We start from the raw sequence: 19,996 nt of genomic DNA, 5'->3' as shown, positions 1-19,996 counted from the left end.
TGGTCAGGAATGACCACATGAAGCATCCCATCACAGGAACTGAAACAGGTCCAAGGCTATGCAGCTAGATAAGAAAAGGTCTCAGATCCAGCATAGACCTTGTGCTTGACACAGGAATAAATGGTACTATACTGTTTTCTGTCACAGATCCAGGGCAGACTGAGGAGACCTGTGCTCAGGGGTGGCATTCCAGTGTTGAGAAGTGGTCATGAGCCCTACCTAGTCTGTATACTGAGCAAAGAGCAAATTCAGAAGCAAACATCATGAATATGGTCTCAGTTCCAGCCTCTAGCCCAGTCTGAAGCCTGCAGAGTGAAAAGTAGGGAAGGAATTTGAGAAGAAAAGGAAGCCTGAAGTTCTGTAATTCTGAACCAACAGAGATTTCTACCTGGCTCATAGAGGCTAAATCCTGCAACAGTCCACTGGAACTCAATCTTAGGCAAACTCAAAAGTATTTTGATCAAATCAAGGTTAGGAACTTGTAGAGCTCAAACAAGGAAGGCAATTAATTAGACTTTTCCCTGGATTGAACCCTTTGAGAGCACTGGAAACTTGCAAGTCCCCAGCCTGTGCTTTCTTTGAGATCTTGGAATAACATAACACTCAATACCTCAGGAAAGTAGTAGCAGGATCCCATAATACAAGATCAGCTCAGACATTCCCTCCAAAGCCTAGCCTTAATATAAAGTCTGAATTCAGGAAGTGGGTTGGAAGAATGAGGGGGAAAAAGAAATTCCATAATAAAAAAAGCTATTATGGTGGCAGAGATCCTCAAGACACAAACCCAGAAGAAAATGACTCCAAAATATTTATAAGCAAAGCTTCAAAGAAAAATCCAGCTTGAGCTAAAGTTCAAATAGAATTCCTGGAAGAGATGAAGAAATAATTTTTAAAGTTAAAAATATATATTTTTGTAAATGAAATTACAGTCCTAGAGGGAAAAATAAAAGACAACTTTAGAAGAAAAATTGGAAAAGGAATTAACAGCTTGTAGAAGTACAAACCTTTACAGACTCCCTGAAAATTAGAATATACCAAATAAGAAATAGTGAAATCATGGCACAACAATAAATGTTAAAAACAAAGTAAAAAAACTGAAAAATAGAAGAAAATGCACAGTATTTCATAGCAAAAACTGACATGGAAAACAAGTTTAGCAGAGGTAGTTTCAGAATCATTGAAATACTTCAAAGCAAAAATGAAAGCATATCATATTTCAAGAAATCATAAAAGAAAATTTCCCAGATGTCTTAGAACAAGAGAATAAAACAGAAAGAACACACCAGTAATGAACCGAAAGAAACCCTCAAATGAAAATTCCCAGAAACGATACAGTCAAAATTCAAAAATTCCAGGTCAAAGAAACAACACTGCAAGCAACCAAAAAGAAAAAGTTCAAGGATTAAGGAGTCACAGTCACAATCACACAAGATTATCCATCACTTTGAAGAAGCAGGGAGTTTGGAATATGACATTCCAGAAGGCAAAGGACTACAGTCAAGAATAATTTACCCAGGAAAACTAAGTATAATTCTATTGGGGGGAGTGGGCGAGAAAATGGACCTTTAGTGGTGTAAAGCACACCTGATAAAAATACTAAAGATGTGTAAAATCTCTGAAGTAAAAACACAGGAGTCAGGAGAATCATAAAAATGTTAACATAAGCAAGCAAGTATAAGGGATTAAATAATAACAAACTATTTACATTCTAATATGGGTAGATGACATATATATATCTTTGCAAAACCTTATCATCAGGGGCCACTGTGGAAGTCTTAATTAGACAAAGGGGCTGTTAGTTTTGCTATGCTTTGATAACCTTAAAAGAAGAAAGGAAAGGGAGGGGAAAAGAAATGCACTGGGAGAGTGGGATAAGGAGACGCAAGAAGGAGGAAAGGGGAAATTATTTCACATCATCAGGGTGATACAAATGTAGTCTTGATACCTAAACCAGGGACAGTCAAAACTAAGAATGAAAATTCTACTATCTCTAACAGATATCAGTGCAGAAATTATAAATAAAATATTAGCAAGGAAACCACAGCAACATATCACAAAGATTATTTACTACAATCAGGCTGAATTTAGAGCAAGAATGCAAAGATGTTTCAATATTAGCAAAAAGAAAAAATATAAATAATTGAATATATTAATAATAAGAACAAAATCAGATTATACCAAGAGACAGAGAAAGCTTTTGACAAAATAAAACACACATTTCTATTAAAAAATACTAAAATGCATAAAAATAGAGATTTCTTTAATATACTTAGTATCTATCTAAAACCAAGAGCCATCATTATCTGTGATGTGGATAAAATAGAGGCCTTTCCAGTAAGATCATGGGTAAACAAGTATGTCCATTATCACTGATAATATTCAATATAAATAAAAATGCTATCTATAACAATAGTACAAGAAATTTTTAGAATAAACACAAAGATGAAACAAAATTATCACTTTTTTCAGATGATACTATGGTTACTTGGCACAGTAGATAGAAGACTGGGTCTAGAGTCAGGAACACCTGAGTTCAAATCTGACTCAGAGACTTACAACCTTTGTAACCCTGGACGAGCTACTCAATTAACCTCCATCTGCCTCAATTTCTTCATCTGCAGAAAGAGGAAAATAATCATAACTACCTTAGAGAGTTGTTGTAAGGAGGAAATATTTGCAAAGTGCTTAGCAAAATGCCTGGCACATAGTAGGCACTTAGTAATTGCTTATTTCCTTCTTTCTTTCCTTCAGTATATTTACAGAAAATAAAATAAATCCACATAAGTCATTAGCATTTCTGTATATTACCAATAAAATCCAACAGAAAGATATAGAGGCAGTCCATTTAAAAACAGGAAACAAAGTATAAAATACTTGAGCTTCTACCTGTCAAAACACACACTGAAACTATTTGCTACAAAATACTCTTTGCACAAATAATGATAGATTAAATAATTGGAGAAACATTCATTGTTCATGGGTGGATTAAACTAATATATTAAAAATGACAATACTTCCTAAATTAATTTACTTATGTTATGCCATTACAACTAAATTACCAAAGGATTACTCTATAGAGCTAGAAAAAATAACAATAAAATTCATCTGGAAAAACAAAAGGTTAATAATCTCAAAATAAATGGTGAACAAAGTAGAAAGAAAGAGGCTGAGCATTAGTAAACCTCAAATTATACTATAAAGCAATAATCATCAGCATATTTTGGTAGTAGGTAAGAAATAGAATGATCAGTGGAACAGATTAGGTAAACAACATAAAGAAGCAAACAAGCACAGTAGCCTAGTGTTTAATAAATCCAAAGATCCTGGATTGGGGCAAAAATTATCTATTTAAAAAAATTGTTGGGCAAAGTAGAAAGCAGTTTGGCAAAAAATTAAGTGTAACATCTCACACTGTATAGCAAGATAAGCTACAAATAGGTACATGATTTAGATATAAGGGTGACATACTAAACAAATTAAAGGACCTAGGAAGAAATGGTTAGGAAACCATTTTGTAAATGAAATTACAGTCCTAGAGGGAAAAATAAAAGACAACTTTAGAAGAAAAATTGGAAAAGGAATTAACAGCTTGTAGAAGTACAAACCTTTACAGACTCCCTGAAAATTAGAATATACCAAATAAGAAATAGTGAAATCATGGCACAACAATAAATGTTAAAAACAAAGTAAAAAAACTGAAAAATAGAAGAAAATGCACAGTATTTCATAGCAAAAACTGACATGGAAAACAAGTCATAGAAGGTAAAATGGAAATTTTTGATTACATAAAATTTTAAAGTTTTGAAAAATTTGATGGTAGGTAAATGAAAAACAATCTTTGCAGCAAATTTCTCTGAAAAAGTTGAGTTAGATTTTTTCAGATAAGATAGGTAATGGAACTGATTTAAATTTTTGAGAATAAAATCTTTTCTTCAATTGATAAATGGTCAAAAGATAAGAATAAACAATTTTCAAAGGAAGAAATCCAAGCTATCAATAGTTAAATGAAAAAGTGCTCTAACTCAGTAATAATTAGAGAAATGCAAACCTAAGCTACATTTATGATTCATTTCTCACCCATCAGTTTGACAAAACAAAAAGGAAAATATTAAATGCTGCAGGGGGTGTAGAAAAATATTAATGCAGTGTTAGTGCAACTGTGAACTGGTCCAGACATTCTGGAGAACAATTTGGAACTATGCTCCCAAACCAATTAAACTGTGCATTCTCCCTGATGCAGAAATACCACTACTAGGTTTAAAGATTAGAGGAATTAGGACATTAAAGAAAGGGGAAAGGGACCTATATGTACAAAAACATTTATGACAGCTCTTTTTCTGTTGACAAAAAATTGGAAACTAAGGCGATGCCTATCACTTGGGGGAATGACTAAGGTGATGGAATACTGTTGTGCTATCAGAAATGATGATTTCAGAGAAACCTGAGAAGACTTATATGAACTGATGCAAAATGAAATAAGTAGAATCAGGAGAAAAGTTTATACAATACCAACAATAATATAAAAATAAACAACTTTGAAAGTCTTGGAAACTGATCAAACAACCACAATTTCACAGGACTCATGGTAAAACATGCTGCCCTGCTCCAGATAGAGAAGTGATGAGCTGAGTGCAAATTGAGATATGTTTAAAGAATATTTTAAAAGAGTATCCCCACTTATTGGAGACCTTCATGTAAAAGTTAGATAATAACTTGTTTATGTTTTACAGGGATTTTTTTCATCTATGGGTTGGATTGGATAGTCACCGAGTTCCCTTCCAGCTCTTGAAAATTCTTTGACTGTGATGCTCTGGATGCTACTGTTGGTGGGTGGTGCTGTGGCAATTGCATCCAATCCTAGAACATTAAGACGTTCCATGATTATTTGAGAATAGCCTAATATGCCACATAGGAAAACTTAAACGCCTATCATCCAGATCATGATATGCAGAAGAATGAACTTGAGTTAGTACATTAATACATATGTTTGGGACAAGTATTACTTAGAGACAATGACTTGAACCCAGAATTGAATAAGAAAAAGAGAGAAAAAATTTATTTTTCATTTTATTTCATTTTTCATTTATTTCATATTTCATTTTATAAATTGCATGGAGTTTTAAATGATCTCAAGGTTCTCTCCAGTGCAAAGACCCATCATTTCAATATGGATCTTTTACTAGTGAATTTCCATAGATGAAGAGTTTGGAATACTATGATTTCTGTGAAATTAGAGAAGAAAGTGACTGAAAAGATAATGGAAGGATGCATAGTGGCCACAGGTAAGCTGCCACATATTTTTATTGGTGATGTACATTCCAAAAGTGGCTTAAAAGATATCATTGAGGAAAAGTATGATTGGAAAAGGAGGTCATTCATATTACATGAGTAAGGGTTAACAGATGGACAGCCTAAAAACTACATTGATTTACTCAATATGCAAAATGCAAGAAGGCCTTCAGTAGGGAATATCTGTTTTATAGAAGAAAAAAAGATTTCCATCTGTACCAAAGGATGGAGTACCAATTTCCATGAGATCACAGACCCACTGATGTGTTAAAGTACAAAAACAACAGAAGCACAGGCTGGAATGAAAATCCATGGGGAGATAACATTTAACTTTAGTCTAATAATTTCTATAATTGACTCTAACACTTCCATATGTCACAATTATTTTAAGGTACCTATGTCACAAAATTCATTGAAACAAAGTAATTACAATTTTTTAATTTAAAAAACAAATACCATATATCATATCAGAAGCAGAAAGGAAAGAGGAATATGATGCATATGTTGAAGAATCAGGCAAATGATGAGTGCCAAGACGAAAAACGCTATAGTCACTAATGTAATGTTATTTTATCTGTAATTTCTGTACTAGGATTCCCAAGTGAATATAACCTTCACTAATTCACTGTTTACATTCTATTTAATTTTCAAATACCTCTCTTTTAGTGCAGGCTATAAGTATTATACAGTACCTCTTTGTATGAAGACATGATCCTTTCAATGGCATCTGCTCCAGATGCTAATAAATTTCGTGCAGTGGTAAAGGCTTCTGTACGTTCACTAATCATAGCTTGTTTCTGGTCATCCTCTAAATCTAAAAGAAAAATTAAGAAGTGTTGTAATTGTCAAGTGGCCTTTATCCCCATTTCCACACACATATTTTTAATCAATTCAATTCTAGCTAAAAAATCAATGTGTATTAATTAAAATGCGTAAGTATTAGACCTATAATTTTATTTGATATAAGAACTTCCACCACTATACTTCCTGTCTATAATTTATGCCCTTTGAGAGTTGTATAGGAAATGAGAGGTTGGCTTTTCCCAGGTTACATGCCAGCATGTATCAGAGGTAAGACGTGAAATGGGTCTTCTTGACATAAAGGATGCCATACTATCCATTACTCCTTGTTCCCTCTCAAAAGTAATTAATATATTTTTGAAACTTCAATACCCCTATTTATTTGATATTGTCTTATCTTTTATTTTCCTCCAAGAAAAGCAAAAATATTAAATAAAAAGTCCTTGCTGACTAGTATTATTATGTAGCTTAAATTTATTTTTTATATTTAATTTTGAAGAAATTTCATTTGAATTATAATCTGGGAAAGAAAAATATTTGTGTACTTTTAAACATCCTTCTGGAGGGGGAGCAGGATAACAAATCTCAGGAGCAGAATCTCAGGACTTTTTGCTCTTTAGGTAAAAGATCCTGAATATCAAACTGTAATAGTCAGCTATTGCTGCCCAAAGCAGAAGTATTGGAAATCCTTACATAGAATACAAGAGGTACCATCCTGTTCCCCTTGAGACTTAATTATTAAAATGTATGAACTTCAGCCCTAACTTTTTTGTCTTTTGGACAAAAGCTCAAGACCCTCCATGAGATCTTTCTTGGGTCCTCTCCCCTCTCCTCTGATTGTTAATGCTTCTTCCTACCCTAAAATGATGAAGTATTTACTCTGCATATATTTCTCATTTACTTTTCTGTGCTTATGCTATTTTCCTAATCTAGGCTCCTTGAGGAAAGGGACTATCTAATTTTTGTCTTTGTGTCTTCAGTACCTAACACAGTACCTGGCATAAAGTAAATCCTTAATAGTTGCTCGTTGAATTGTTTAGTTGAATCTAATATCACTTCTCCAGACCCTTTCTTTAGCAGAAGAGGTCACACTGTTTTATAAAAGAAAATAATTGAGATCCATGTGACCTGTACTATGTAATACAATTTATTATTTCAAGAATATATTATAGAAAAATCCCCATAGCACAATTATGCAGTATAGAGAAATATGAACCATAGGAGAGTGTTAATAGTAGCACAGAGGAAGTATATAATCACTCCAGTTTGGGTGTGATCAGAGAAGAATTTATAAGGGAAGGGACATTTTATCTGGGCTTTGAATGGCTGGTATTTCTATATATGGAGATCAGGAGGGAAGGGAAAGAAGGGCACTCCTAGTGGAAGGAAATTTTTGCTTGTAAAGGTATAGAGGTGAAGAGGCATGAGGCATGTTGTTCTGGAAACATGAAGTATTTAATTTTGTCTGTGACATAGGGTTTGTGTAAGAGATAAGGCTGAAAAAGCAACTTGGACCCAGAAGCAATTAGACATAATAGAATAGTGTTTGATAAACCCAAAGACCCCACCTACTGGTGTGTGGTTTCCCTAGTCAACAAAAACTTGGGAAAACTATAAAAGGGCACGGCAGAAATTAGGACTAAAACGAGATCTTAAACAATATATAACACTTTGTTACAAAATAATAGCATTTTAAGCCTGGGGCAATATAATGGCCCCTAAGGTCCACATCATTCCCTCCTTTATTTTTTATTAGTTAATTTTTTTATTTTTAGTTTTCACCATTCACTTCCATAAGTTTTAAATTTTCTCCCCTGCCTTCCCCTGTTTCTCCCCAAGATGGCCTACAATCTGAAATGGGCTCTATACATACATTCATATTAAACATATTTTCACATTGGTCTTCTTGTATAGAAGAATTATAAGAATGGGAGAAACCATGAGAAAGTAAAAAAAAAACAACAAAAAGAAACTAGTCTGCTTTGATCTGCATTCAGACTCCCCTCCTTTATATTAGACAAAAAGTTTGAATGTTATTACAATTATTACAATTACTCTAAGCCTCCAGTTAGGAATTTTCCCAACATTTAGACAGAGGTTGGGATCCTTGTTTAACTTTTGGTCTCATTGTAGTTAAGGAAGAATTTGGATTATTAGAAACATTTGGGTAATGAAACAGCAGATTATATTTTAGTGTCTGAGGATAGGCAGGCACTGGGAGGAGAAACTGGGGAAAGCACACTTAGTCTTGTTCTTCTGCTCTGAGATATCTATATAGATGAGGGCCCTCCTCAAGATTTCCCTTCTCTACTATAGCTCAATACTATCTTCTTTTTCTCCTTTCTCTGGGTTGTTATTACCTCTTAGTTCTTTTCTTTCCCTTCTACTTCAAAACCCTCTCTCTAGTTCTGAGATATCTCTTCCCTTTCATACAAATTCCTCAGGGTGTAATGAAAAAACTTGAATTGATTCAAGGAAGTGCAGAGGCACCATTCAGACTCAGTTATGATTAATTCAACCAATAAGTGTTCCTTTGTTACAAAGTATTCTGGTCTGTGCCTAATTCAGGCCAGTCCCCTGGTAGGATATTGGAACAAAATGAGAGATTCAAAGGTCATTCAACAATTTTAAAAGAGATTTACTTAGTTATAGCAGGAGAAGGATATTCAACAAGAATAGTCATTGAGGGCACCTGGAGTTGATTCAGCTGAGGAAAGCTCCCTTGCCAGAGTTATCCATTTTCAAGAGCCTTTGGAGCATTTGGTGGCTGATTTGTACTCATGTGATGAGGAAGCAACATCAACAGTATGAGTCTTTACTCCTCTAAGCTAACCAAGTCTCCAAGAAGGTCATACCTTTTAAGGAAAAAACAACCTAAAAGTGGGAGGGGTTAGAGTATCGCTCATACCGCTAGTGCAGTTAAGTGTTTGGGGAAATCAATGGAGCCCCACCCTTACACTTATCACAATAAGATCCAAATGGATACTTGACCTAAATATAAAAAATTATAAGCAAATTAAAGGGATCATACATGTGATCTCATGAGTTAAGGTATCATATATAAGATTTTTATCCTACCCTTACATATATTAATGTAGCTCCATATTTATGTTAATACAATACAAATATAATATGTATACATATATGATATTAACACAATATGTTAATAGATTACATATATTACATATATTATAAATTAATATATTATATATTGCAAGGGTTGTTTTGACACCTTAACTGAGATCATAGATTTTAGATTGAGTTTGAATAATCTTTCAAACTAGAGTGATGTTCCATAAGAACTGTGTTTGGATAGGCAGAGGAAACTTGGCCATAGCCAAAGGAGCATCTCTAAATTATCAAGTGAATTGAAATATATTCATTTTAGATATTGGTACAATCGTGGAGTTCAATCATCACCGCTCCCAGCCCCCATCTCCCTATCGAGAAGGCATCTCCTAGAGAAAGGAGGGCTCACCTTTAGTCTTGACCTGGTCCCTTTTCCCCTGACCCCACTTTAGCCGGAAGAAGACTTTTAAAGTTTCAAAGGGTCCAGTAGATTTTCGAGTACTCATCTTCCCATTGCTGTCCTTGCCAGCACCCCCAGATCACCTGGCAGACAGTATCTACATCAAGAGCCAAGGACTACTTTATTATGTTTAAAGAGAACTTCTTGAATACCTCACAATGGGGTGAACACCCCACAAATGGAAGAAAAGGACTTCAAGAAACTAAGAGCTATTCTTAGTTTTTACCTTTTACCCCCAGTCTGGGGGAGGAGCCACTGATTTCTCATGAGCAGTATTTTGTGTTTAAGCCTTCAAGAAGCAGTCGATGCTTTGAAGGGTAGTCCCCTGGGGTCAGTTAAGTCTCCCATATAGTTTTAATACCTTTTTTGCTTGGGGTAAGGTTAAGAGAAGAAAACCATCTATTGCATGCAGCAAGGCCCTAGGACATGTTTTTAACCACAAGCTCTAAACATGGTGAGCTTACATCTAATATAGAGGAAATGTGCAATAGTATGAACACATAATTGTGTGTCCATGAAACCTATGTTATAATATAGATATTATATAATACAATATAATATTAGATATAATATAATATTAGGATATAATTCTTCCATTTATTAGCTGTATAGTTTTGTGATATTAGGTAATTTCCTTAAACATCTCCAGGCCTTAGTTCCTCACTTGCAAAATGAATTAAACTACATGCATTTTAAATCTATTCCATTTTGTATCATGATTCAAGAAAAAAGACAGACAAAAATGCCTTTTTACTACTTTTCTCTGGTCTTTCCATTCCTTTTGCTATTCACCTATCCATCCTCAAACTTTGTCATCTTTATCTCTTTTTTAAAAAGTTGATTGATATAAACATTTCAAAGGTCTCTAAGAACGGTACAAGTGTTGAAAATGTAATATGAATAATAATGAACACAATAGTTTCATCACCTTGAGACAAAAACAGATTTTATTCTTAAACAACAAATCACATGCATATTATAACCCTGTGGAGAACAGAAGATCTTAAGATCATTATCTTATGAAAATGGCCTGAGAAAGTCCATTTTACCTTTTTACTTTCTCATTGGTTAGTTTGTCAAAAGTCTCTGGACAATTACTAGGAAATCATAATTTAGATTTATTTCCACTTATTTCCACTTTGAGATAAATTTTTATTTTGTTTAATCAGTGTCTTATTCTGGCATATTTAAGTTTATATAATAAGCTATTTTTCTATTCTTTGAATTTGGAATCAAACAATCAGTATTTCTTATAGTTAGAAAAATGTTTTCACCAACTTTAAATCACCCACAGGAATAAATTCTTCATATATCTTGTTTACTTCTTATTTATCTCAACGGGGCTAATTTACCATTATTAATAATTAGCATTTTCTATACTCTCTTCTGCATGCCCTAGGGTTCTATAATTTATTATTTATTATTGCTAACCATATATGCTATAGTCTTGTCATTAGGTCCTCCTTTGACATATACTAATTTTAAAAAATTAGTATTATTTCCTTCTGAAACCTTTAAGATAATTATCATATCTGTTAGAAGTTCAATCTGAAATATCAGATGGTTTTACATGTATTTAGATTTTTTTCTATATATGCCATCTCTTTCCATATCCAGATTATCTCTTTTCACATTTATCTGCGTACCTGTTATTCCCTCTTCTCACCCCTCCCTCTCCCCCCAAAAATACAGGGAGGGGCTAGGTTATTTTTTTATCTTTGTATTCCTGTCAAGGCATGGAGCCTTGGAAATAACGAGCATTTACACTAGAAAACAGGATTCAAACAGATCTTGACAAAATAAAATTTTAGACTAAATTGAATAAGATTAAATTTAATAAGTATAAATGTTTTATCTTTGGTTTTAAAGAATCAACTCCACAAATATCAGATGCTCTTGATATGGCTAGACAGCAATTTGTCTGGAAAAGATGTAGGTGTTTACAGGACTACAAGCTCAATATGAGTCATTAATGTTATACAGAAGTCAAAAAAGCTAGTACAATATGAAGCTACATCATTTTCAGGGGGAGGGAAGTGATTATCTCACTGGATGTACCTGATGCAAGTAAGACCACATCTGGAATATTGTATTCATTTCTAAGTACCATATTTTAAGAAGGAATAATGGAGAGTACCTAAAACTGGGGCCTTTAGTTTAGTGTATTCCCTTTTCTGGGCTACTTCTCTAATCTGAATTTACTATCAGGTTGGATCTCAAGAAGATGGCTGCTACCTTGGGTTCAAGAGTAAACCCTGTGGCACCATCAGTGTGCTTTCTATTAGCAATCTACAGGTAGTAGATTGAACTAGCTGTTATAGAAATATTTACTGTAAAAACAGTAGCTACAAAACATTCCCCCAATAATCATGAGGTAAAATCTCCCACAAACATGTACAGTGACCTTGGGAAGAATGGACACAAACTTAGGAATACTATAATGACTATTATAAATACCCAAATTAATTATAAAGGATATAGAAAGAAAGATGCTATATGCATCCACAGAAAGAACTGATAAATAGAAGTATGTTCACAATAATTTTACATATATATATGTATGTATGTGTGTATATATGTGTGTGTATGTGTGTGTGTATGTGTATATACTTATTTGTGTCAAAAGGTAGTCATGGGAAGGGGGGGTGTTAAAGGGGAGGGAAGGGAAAAAAAAGGAAATTTACATGCTAATTTTGTTGTATATTTGAAAGGAATAGCTAGTTGTGCATAGCAGATTTGCAGTTTCATATGCAATCATCTTTTTCTACTGTACAATGTTATAAAAGTACTTCTTTTATTCCATAAATTATTTTTTTAAAAGAGTACTACAATGGTGAGGCACACATATAGGGGGCCTATGTGGAAAATGCAACTCACAACTCTAGACACTCAAGGTCTTTTCTTTCTCTGAAGAATATTCCCAAATTTATTATCATTAGGGTTGCTCTGCTGTTAAGCTAGACTCCCCAAAAGGCTGCAGAAGTGGATTCCCTGGGCTTTGAATGGATGGTGTTTCCATATGTCATATATATTCTCTTAGATAGGTAACTGTAGTCTCTACTGCTTGAAACTCAGGCTCAGATGGAATGCTACAGTGTTCTTTCAGAATGGGCAGAGACTTTTAGCCTAGTTCTGGCAAAAGCCTTCCCTTTTTGCTCCCTCAGAACTTTCTTCAGTTCTGAGGCTTGCCATTTCCCAGGCAGGAGAAGGGAGAGTAGAGATTTAGCTTTTGCCTTTAGCGATTTTTCCTGGTTCAAAAACAGGTTGCCTAAGTAAGAGACCTCATCCTAACTTACAATGGCTGTCTTAGTACATTTTCCAAATTTTCATCTCTGCTGGCTAGGCCATAGTAAGACAATGACTAATTATTCACCAATAATCTTCAAAACATTTCTGAGGTTGATAATTAACCAGTTTTTAAAAGTTCTATAGGTCTTCAGTAGGTCTATGCAAATGAAAGGCTGAGAAAAGTTACAGAGGGAATCTATGCCCTAGGAGAAAATTCATTGTCTCAGCCTTATCATTTGCAAGTGAATTCATATCTAACAAAGTGAAGAATTATCCACTAACATTAAAAATGGATTCACACACTATCAGTTGCCAATATAATTTGAATGGAACTTGCCCTTAGATCTTGTCTCTGCATTTTGCCCTTAATGACCAACAAATTTTCTGAAATCTAAAAAGGGTATATACCACATCAAAATTGGTTGAAGGAACAAAAAGGAAAAAATAACTGTCTTCAACTATTTAAAGGTCTGTCACATGGAACTTAACTCTAAAAGGCAGAATTAGGAGAAATCAGTGAAAGTTACCAAAAAAAATGTAAATTTAGACTTGATGCATGGAAAAACTCTTAAAAATGAACTATGCTGTCTCAGAGGGTAGTGGGTTCAATAAGATATTTTCACGCAAATGTTACATGACCATTTGTGGAATATGACACGTAGAAGATACTTACTTTAGGGTTATATTATTATTTATGTATATTATAGTGTTACATATATTATTTCATTTAAGTTGGTCAATAATCCTCTGAGTTAGAACTCTATTTTGTAAATGAGGAAACTGAAACTTATAAAGATGACTATAAAGAAATGCCATGCCAAAGGTTATAATAACTAATAAATGGCAGAGGGGAGACTTGAATTTAGGTCTTCTGACACAGGTCCAGTCCCTATCCCTAAAAATTATGGTAAAATTACTACAATCACAGTATTACTAAAATGAAAATTAGGAAAAACTCTTTTAAAATTATTTCCATTTAAAACACATATTTGAAATAAAGTAGAAATGTCATTACCACCATCTGCAAAGCCAGTTGCAGTGATAATAGGTACAGCTACCATAATCAGTCCACTGCTGCTCCAGACATATTTCATCAAGAATTGCTCTATCATAATGTACCATAAGCGCTTAGATAAAATGAGATTCATTTGCTCTGCTAAAGCTGTGTAACTTTTCTGCAGTTGTTTCATTTCTACCTATAGGGGAAAAAAAAAACCAAGTATTTACATGGCATGCCTGAACACCCTCTCCTTTTACCCCTCCCCATTCTACTAAACTATATATATTCATAATAAATATCTATCAACTTAGAGCTTTGCTTAGAAATCTTTGTATGATTTCATGATATAATTTTTATTTTAAAAGTTATATTTCATAAAGCACCATCTTTAGGTCTAGCAGCTAATAAATATCGATTAAAGTTGCTTTAGATAGAATCCTTGTTATAAAATGGCTAGCCTGGTAGAAGATGCAATGTTAAATATAAAAGTCCTAATCACTAATTCCATTTATTTTGATAATTTGAAAATCATATATATATATATATATATATACATATGCATATATATATATAACAATGTCTTTCATAGTGTTTCAAGAATTTTCCCCAGAAGAATAGTTAAAATAAAAAAATGTATTTTTGCACAAACAAAACCAGTGAAACCCAAATTATAAAGAAAACATAAAACTGGGGGAAATTTTTCACAAGTATCTCTGATAAAGGCCTCACTTCTCAAATATATAGAAAACTGAGTCTAATTTATAAAAATGCAAGTCATTCCCCAATTGATAAATTGTCAAAGGTTATGAACAGACAGCTTTCAGATGAAGAAATCAAAACTATCTATAGTCATAAGAAAAAATGCTCTAATTTATTACTGATTAGAGAAATGCAAATTAAAACAACTCTGAGGTACCACGTCACACCTATTGGATTGGCTAATATGACTTAAAAGGGAAACATTGGATCTTGGAAAGGATATGGGAAAACAGGGACATTAATGCACTGTTGGTGGAGTTGTAAACTAATCCAACCATTCCAGACAGCAATTTGGAACCATGCCCAAACAGCTATAAAACTGTCAATATCCTTTGATCCATCAATACTGCTGCTAGGTCTATATCCCAAAGATATCCACCCAAAAGGGAAAAGGACCTATTTGTATGAAAATATTTATATCAACTCTTTTTGTGGTGCCTAAGAATTGGACATCGAAGGGATGCCCATCAATTGGGGAATGGCTAAACAAACCGTAGTATATTATTGTAATGGAATATTATTGCGCTATAAGAAATGGCAGACAGGATGACTTCAGGAAAACCTGGAAAGACTTACATAAACTGATGCATAGGGAAGTAAACAGAACCAGGAGAATGTTGAACAGCAATATTGTTTGATGAAGAATTGTGAATGACTTAGCTATCCTCAGCAATCCAAAACAATCCCAAAGGACTAGCGATGAAGCATACTATCCACCTCCAGAGAAAGAACTGATATTGTTTGAATACAGACTTAAGCACACTATTTTTCACTTTCTTTCTTCCATTTTTTTCTTTCATTTGTGTCTGTACCAAATGACTAATATGGAAATGTTTTACATATTTGCAAATGCATAACCTATATCTGATTGCTTACTGTCTCAGGGAGAGAAGATCAGAGGGAGGGAGGGACGGAGGGAAGGATAAAATTTGGAACTCAAAACTTCAAATAAAAATGTTAATACAAAAAAAAGAAAATAAATTGTGGAACATAAATATTTAATGTATTTACCAAACTAAACACACTTTTTTATTTAGAATTAAATTACTCTCACTCTAGATATTTGAGAAAAATGAAACTTTAGAAAATACATTCTGCAATTCCTTTTGTGATTAAAAGTGTAATGGAGCATATATTTTCATAGAAGTTTAGATGTCAGAGGAATCTGAACCATTGAGAAAATGAGACAACAGACTGTATCTTTTTCTGCAGTAGCAGCATCAAGCCATCTCACATTTCAACTATCACCTTAATTTTTGCCTTACCTTATGTCCTCTGTAAAAGGCAATTTCTTCCACATTGGCTATAATTCTGGAGTGCACATACCGCAAATACCCCTTCCTGTGAGCTTCTTCAGCCACCAATTTACCAAATTTGGGAGAGCATGTTTTTAATACTTTGGCAGTAGCATACACTACAAGCCCCGCCAGCAATGTAGGCCCAATCGGGCTTGCTCCTCTGGATGTAGCAGTCTGGATGAGAGTATAGGAAGTCAGCATTACATCCAAAATGGGTTTGGTCAAATTAGAATACAAGTGAGCTACAGACTGAGAGAACATCATAATATCCTCAGTAAGAGACTGATCAGGGTTTGCCAGTCTCCCATCCATATTGATCACCTTGTAGTAAGTCTGATTTGTGAAATAGGTCTCATAGGCATGATCTACCAAACGAGTTCTGAAAGCCAAAGCAAGCTTGCACTCCAGATATCTTATTGCACTGTTCACAAATGTTGCAGGAATCGCAATCATGAGCCATTTGATTAATTTAATAATGAAAGTCCCAGGATTTTTTTCCACAATGCTCTTCACAATTTTTCCATCTAGACTAGCCACATAGATAGAAAGAAAAGTTCTTGAGATTAAAGCCACGGAATGGAGGCATAGCCAACCTGTTTCGGTGGTCACAAGTTTGGGAAAGAGAATTTTCCGAAGCTGCAGAAGCTGTTTGAAAAAATCTGCATTCACTCCAGGAGCTTTCTTCCAAGAGCTCTCAGTGCAATGCAGTTTCCCCCGATTCTCTGCAGTAGGGCAAATTTCCTCTAGCTTCTTGTTGCAGTCGGGCTGCTTTAAACGCTTGCGGATAACGGGATAGAGAGTTTTCAGAGCATATGCCGCAGCCATCAGGCAGGCGGCCCTTTTAGCAGTCCTAGATCTGGTCCATTTCACTCGATTTGCCGCTGCGTTTAACATATGGGTCATTTTCTCCCTTGTCCCAATACGGCTTTCCAAAAAACAAAAACAAAAACCTCCCGATTTGTTTTAAATATCCATGATCCTCAGAAAACCCGAATTGATCTTTCGCAATCAGACTTTTTCCACAGTCTGCAGCATTTCGCGTTGAAACAGATGCAGTGAAGGTTAGGATCGACTTACATCTATCAGGGACGATTTCTCTAAGAACTTGGGAGTTCCACAAAGCAACTAAACTCCTCCCCTCCCAATCCACATATTGGCTGCAAAGAGAGCTTTGTATCAACGTAGTTTCTCTTTGAGCCTTGAAAAGGGGAGGGGAAGGGAGAATGGAAAGCAGAGAGTAAGTGTTGCTCCCTCAAAAAAGAGGTATAGAGAGTTAAGTATCTCCGAAGGTGTCGAATAAGGGCAGCTGGTTGGGAGCAAAACCTGACCTGCCTACTGAGCATGCTCTGAATCGTCACTTGGAAACAAGTTTTAAGATCGTAGTTGCCGTCGTCGTCATCATCGTCATCGTCATAGTAGTCGTCGTCATCATCATCACTTCTCGAGATTTTAGAGATTGCTGTAGGAAGCAGCACTAGGAAGCAAACAAGAGGAATCTGCAAGGGATATAATCTATGGGACATGAAGGTTTGAATTACCATAGCTGAAATAGACTAGGGATGGTACATGCAAGGCAGAGAACTAGAAGTGGGAGGGGCATTTAGGAAAGCATTGTCCCCATAGATTATTCCTACTAATCCTCAAATCTTTGTATTGTAGGATCACTTATAACCCCTGGTGCGCAACGGGAAGATCTTATTTTTCTTGTTTCTGATTCTTCTTGACCCCATTTGGGATTTGCCATTTCCTTCTTCAGCTCATCTGAGAAAAGCAAACTGAGGCAAACAGGATTAAGTGACTTGCCCAAGGTCACGCAGCTAGGAAGTGTCTGAAGCCAGCTCTAAACTCCAGAGGATGAGTCTTCTTGACTCCAGGCTGCCCTGGGTAGATCTTACAGACGATTTTAGTGTATAAGTGGGAATTGGATCTATCATTTGCTGTATCTCCTCAGAGGCTTATCTGTTGTTGGAATCCGGATATGTTGCCTTCAGGACAGTGGTTTATGTCAAATAACTAGGTGTAAAATTTGTTTTACTGACTCAACTTTATTTTCACCCTTTATTGTAACTCAGGTAGTTTTTGAGTTTCTGGATAAATAACATTTTCCTGTTTGTTTGGTAGGCTGAGCATGTGTCTTAGTGGACTAGCTGAAGTCAGTAAATACTAAGTACATCTCCTTCAATACTCTGTTCCTTTCTCCAAAGATTCTTGTAAAATTTTAGGTTCTTTTTAATTAACTTTTTTTTAAATTAGAGATAGACTAATCTTCCTTAATCAACTGTTAAAATATTTAAGAATTCCTGTAGCCAGGTTAAGACTGTGTTTATTTGTAAACCTCTAATATTTAATTGTGCTCCACCTTGGAAGGAAAACTCACATTGCATTTTTAACAGTGTTATAATTAATATTTTTCACTTCTCGTTCTATGTTCCAAAAAGTTAAATTCTGAGAATTCTGGATTTCCTGCCTTAGTATCTACTTGTGTTATGCTATAAACTGAAAAAGACACTATAACTATGCTTGGCCATATAAGGCTAACTTTAAAGTTTGTATGTACAAACATTTCCTGGTATTTCAATTGATTTTCTTATAGAATGATTTTGGACTCTTCAGATTTTGTTTGCCCTCCTCTGGATACGTAGCAGCTACTTAGTCACAAAATGGAGGTTTAAAACACATTACATTTTACATTAATACATTTATTGCTGCTGCTACACTTGCTCAGAATATGACAGCAGTACACAACAGAGTAGCACTCTGTTCCACAACCAACCTCTGACAGAAATTGTAATTAATTCTTTATTAAAAATAAATCATTTTCATGCTACATACTGATATTGCAAGATAGAAGATACGATTTATAGGAGAATGTGTTGGGTAAGGTAATATACAGCAAAAAAAAAAAAAGCTAATTTAAATTTAGGCTTCATTTGAGAGGTATAGTGTTCATGATGACACATAATAATCCTACAGCATTATGCCCAGATTATATAACATCTGGAGTATAGTATACAGTTCTGGGTATCATATTCTTTGAAGGTCATTGACAAGAATGAGAGTAGTGCTGATGGACAGAGACTTGCCGGAAGTTTAACAGCCTTTTGCTAATCAGAAAGTGAGCCTGGTTTTGAACACCAATATAAAACAAGCTTCCCTGAACCTTAAGGAGTCAGGTTGGTGGTTTGTACCTAGAAGGACTGATGCTTGTTTTGTTTGCATGAGTTTGATTGCATGCGCTGAGAAGCGAAAGTCTAAATGGTGTTTTTATCACACTGTAAATTGGTTTAAGTGTGCACTATTCGTTATAGCAAGCTTCTGCCTTTTGGATTCCTGAGGCATTGGAGGAAGAGGATATAGAATTGAATTCTGTTGCAAGCTGGTTGGTCAATTTGTGCAGATGTGCTGTAGGAGCATGGTATGCTCTGGAGTGTTAAGTGAGTGTGTTAAAGGCTAGCAAGTTGATTTCTCTACTACTATACTAATTATACTAATATACTATTATGTTGTTTGTATTCTTGGTGTCCTAAACTATGAAGACAGTTGAAACTGATTCTCTTTTGTGCATAATTTCTATTTTATAGAGGTTGGAGAGGTCATTAGGATCATAGGAAATGTCTATTCTGCCATCTTGTTGGTCATGTGACCCAAAAGACCCTTTTTAAAAATTGTTTTTCTTGATAGCTTCTATTTCTTACATCATCATAATTATATAAAGTATCTCCACCCCTACCCTTCTCAGAGAACAATCCTATATAACAAATACTATTGTTTAAGGAAAAAAAAAGTCGGCACAACTAATTCATTGGAAAGGTAAAAAACCACATGCAATCACCTCTCTTATTATTAGTGATTTGAATGAAGCAGTTTTTCATGTAGTTGTTAATAATTTGCAATTCTTCTTTTGAGAACTGTTTTTCATATCCTTTGACCACTTATCTATTTGCAAATGGCTATGAGTCATATATGTATATGTGCATATATTACATATGTAGAGATATTGATAGATTTTGAATACTAAGCTTTTATCAGAGA

The 19,996-nt window shown here is 34.6% G+C and overlaps 1 protein-coding gene across 2 annotated transcripts in view; it reads right to left on the bottom strand.

The window, feature by feature from the left end:
* The window catches only part of ABCD2 (ATP binding cassette subfamily D member 2), a 107,097-nt gene extending 90,230 nt beyond the window's left edge, over window positions 1-16,867 (bottom strand). The window contains exons 1-3 of one of the 2 annotated variants that reach the window (XM_036761402.1): window positions 15,932-16,867; window positions 13,923-14,103; window positions 5,982-6,103 (exon numbers count right to left, since the gene is read on the bottom strand). In XM_036761402.1, the coding sequence (XP_036617297.1) occupies window positions 5,982-6,103; window positions 13,923-14,103; window positions 15,932-16,867 (1,239 nt within the window). The remainder of the gene's footprint in view (window positions 1-5,981; window positions 6,104-13,922; window positions 14,104-15,931) is intronic. The other variant, XM_036761403.1, reaches the window with a different exon arrangement.
* Between the last annotated feature and the right edge of the window lie 3,129 nt (window positions 16,868-19,996).

Source organism: Trichosurus vulpecula, chromosome 5 (genome assembly GCF_011100635.1).
Source record: "Trichosurus vulpecula isolate mTriVul1 chromosome 5, mTriVul1.pri, whole genome shotgun sequence".
Lineage (NCBI taxonomy): Eukaryota > Metazoa > Chordata > Mammalia > Diprotodontia > Phalangeridae > Trichosurus > Trichosurus vulpecula.
Note: the sequence above shows the minus strand (reverse complement) of the source record. Positions and strands in the feature narration are given on the sequence as shown.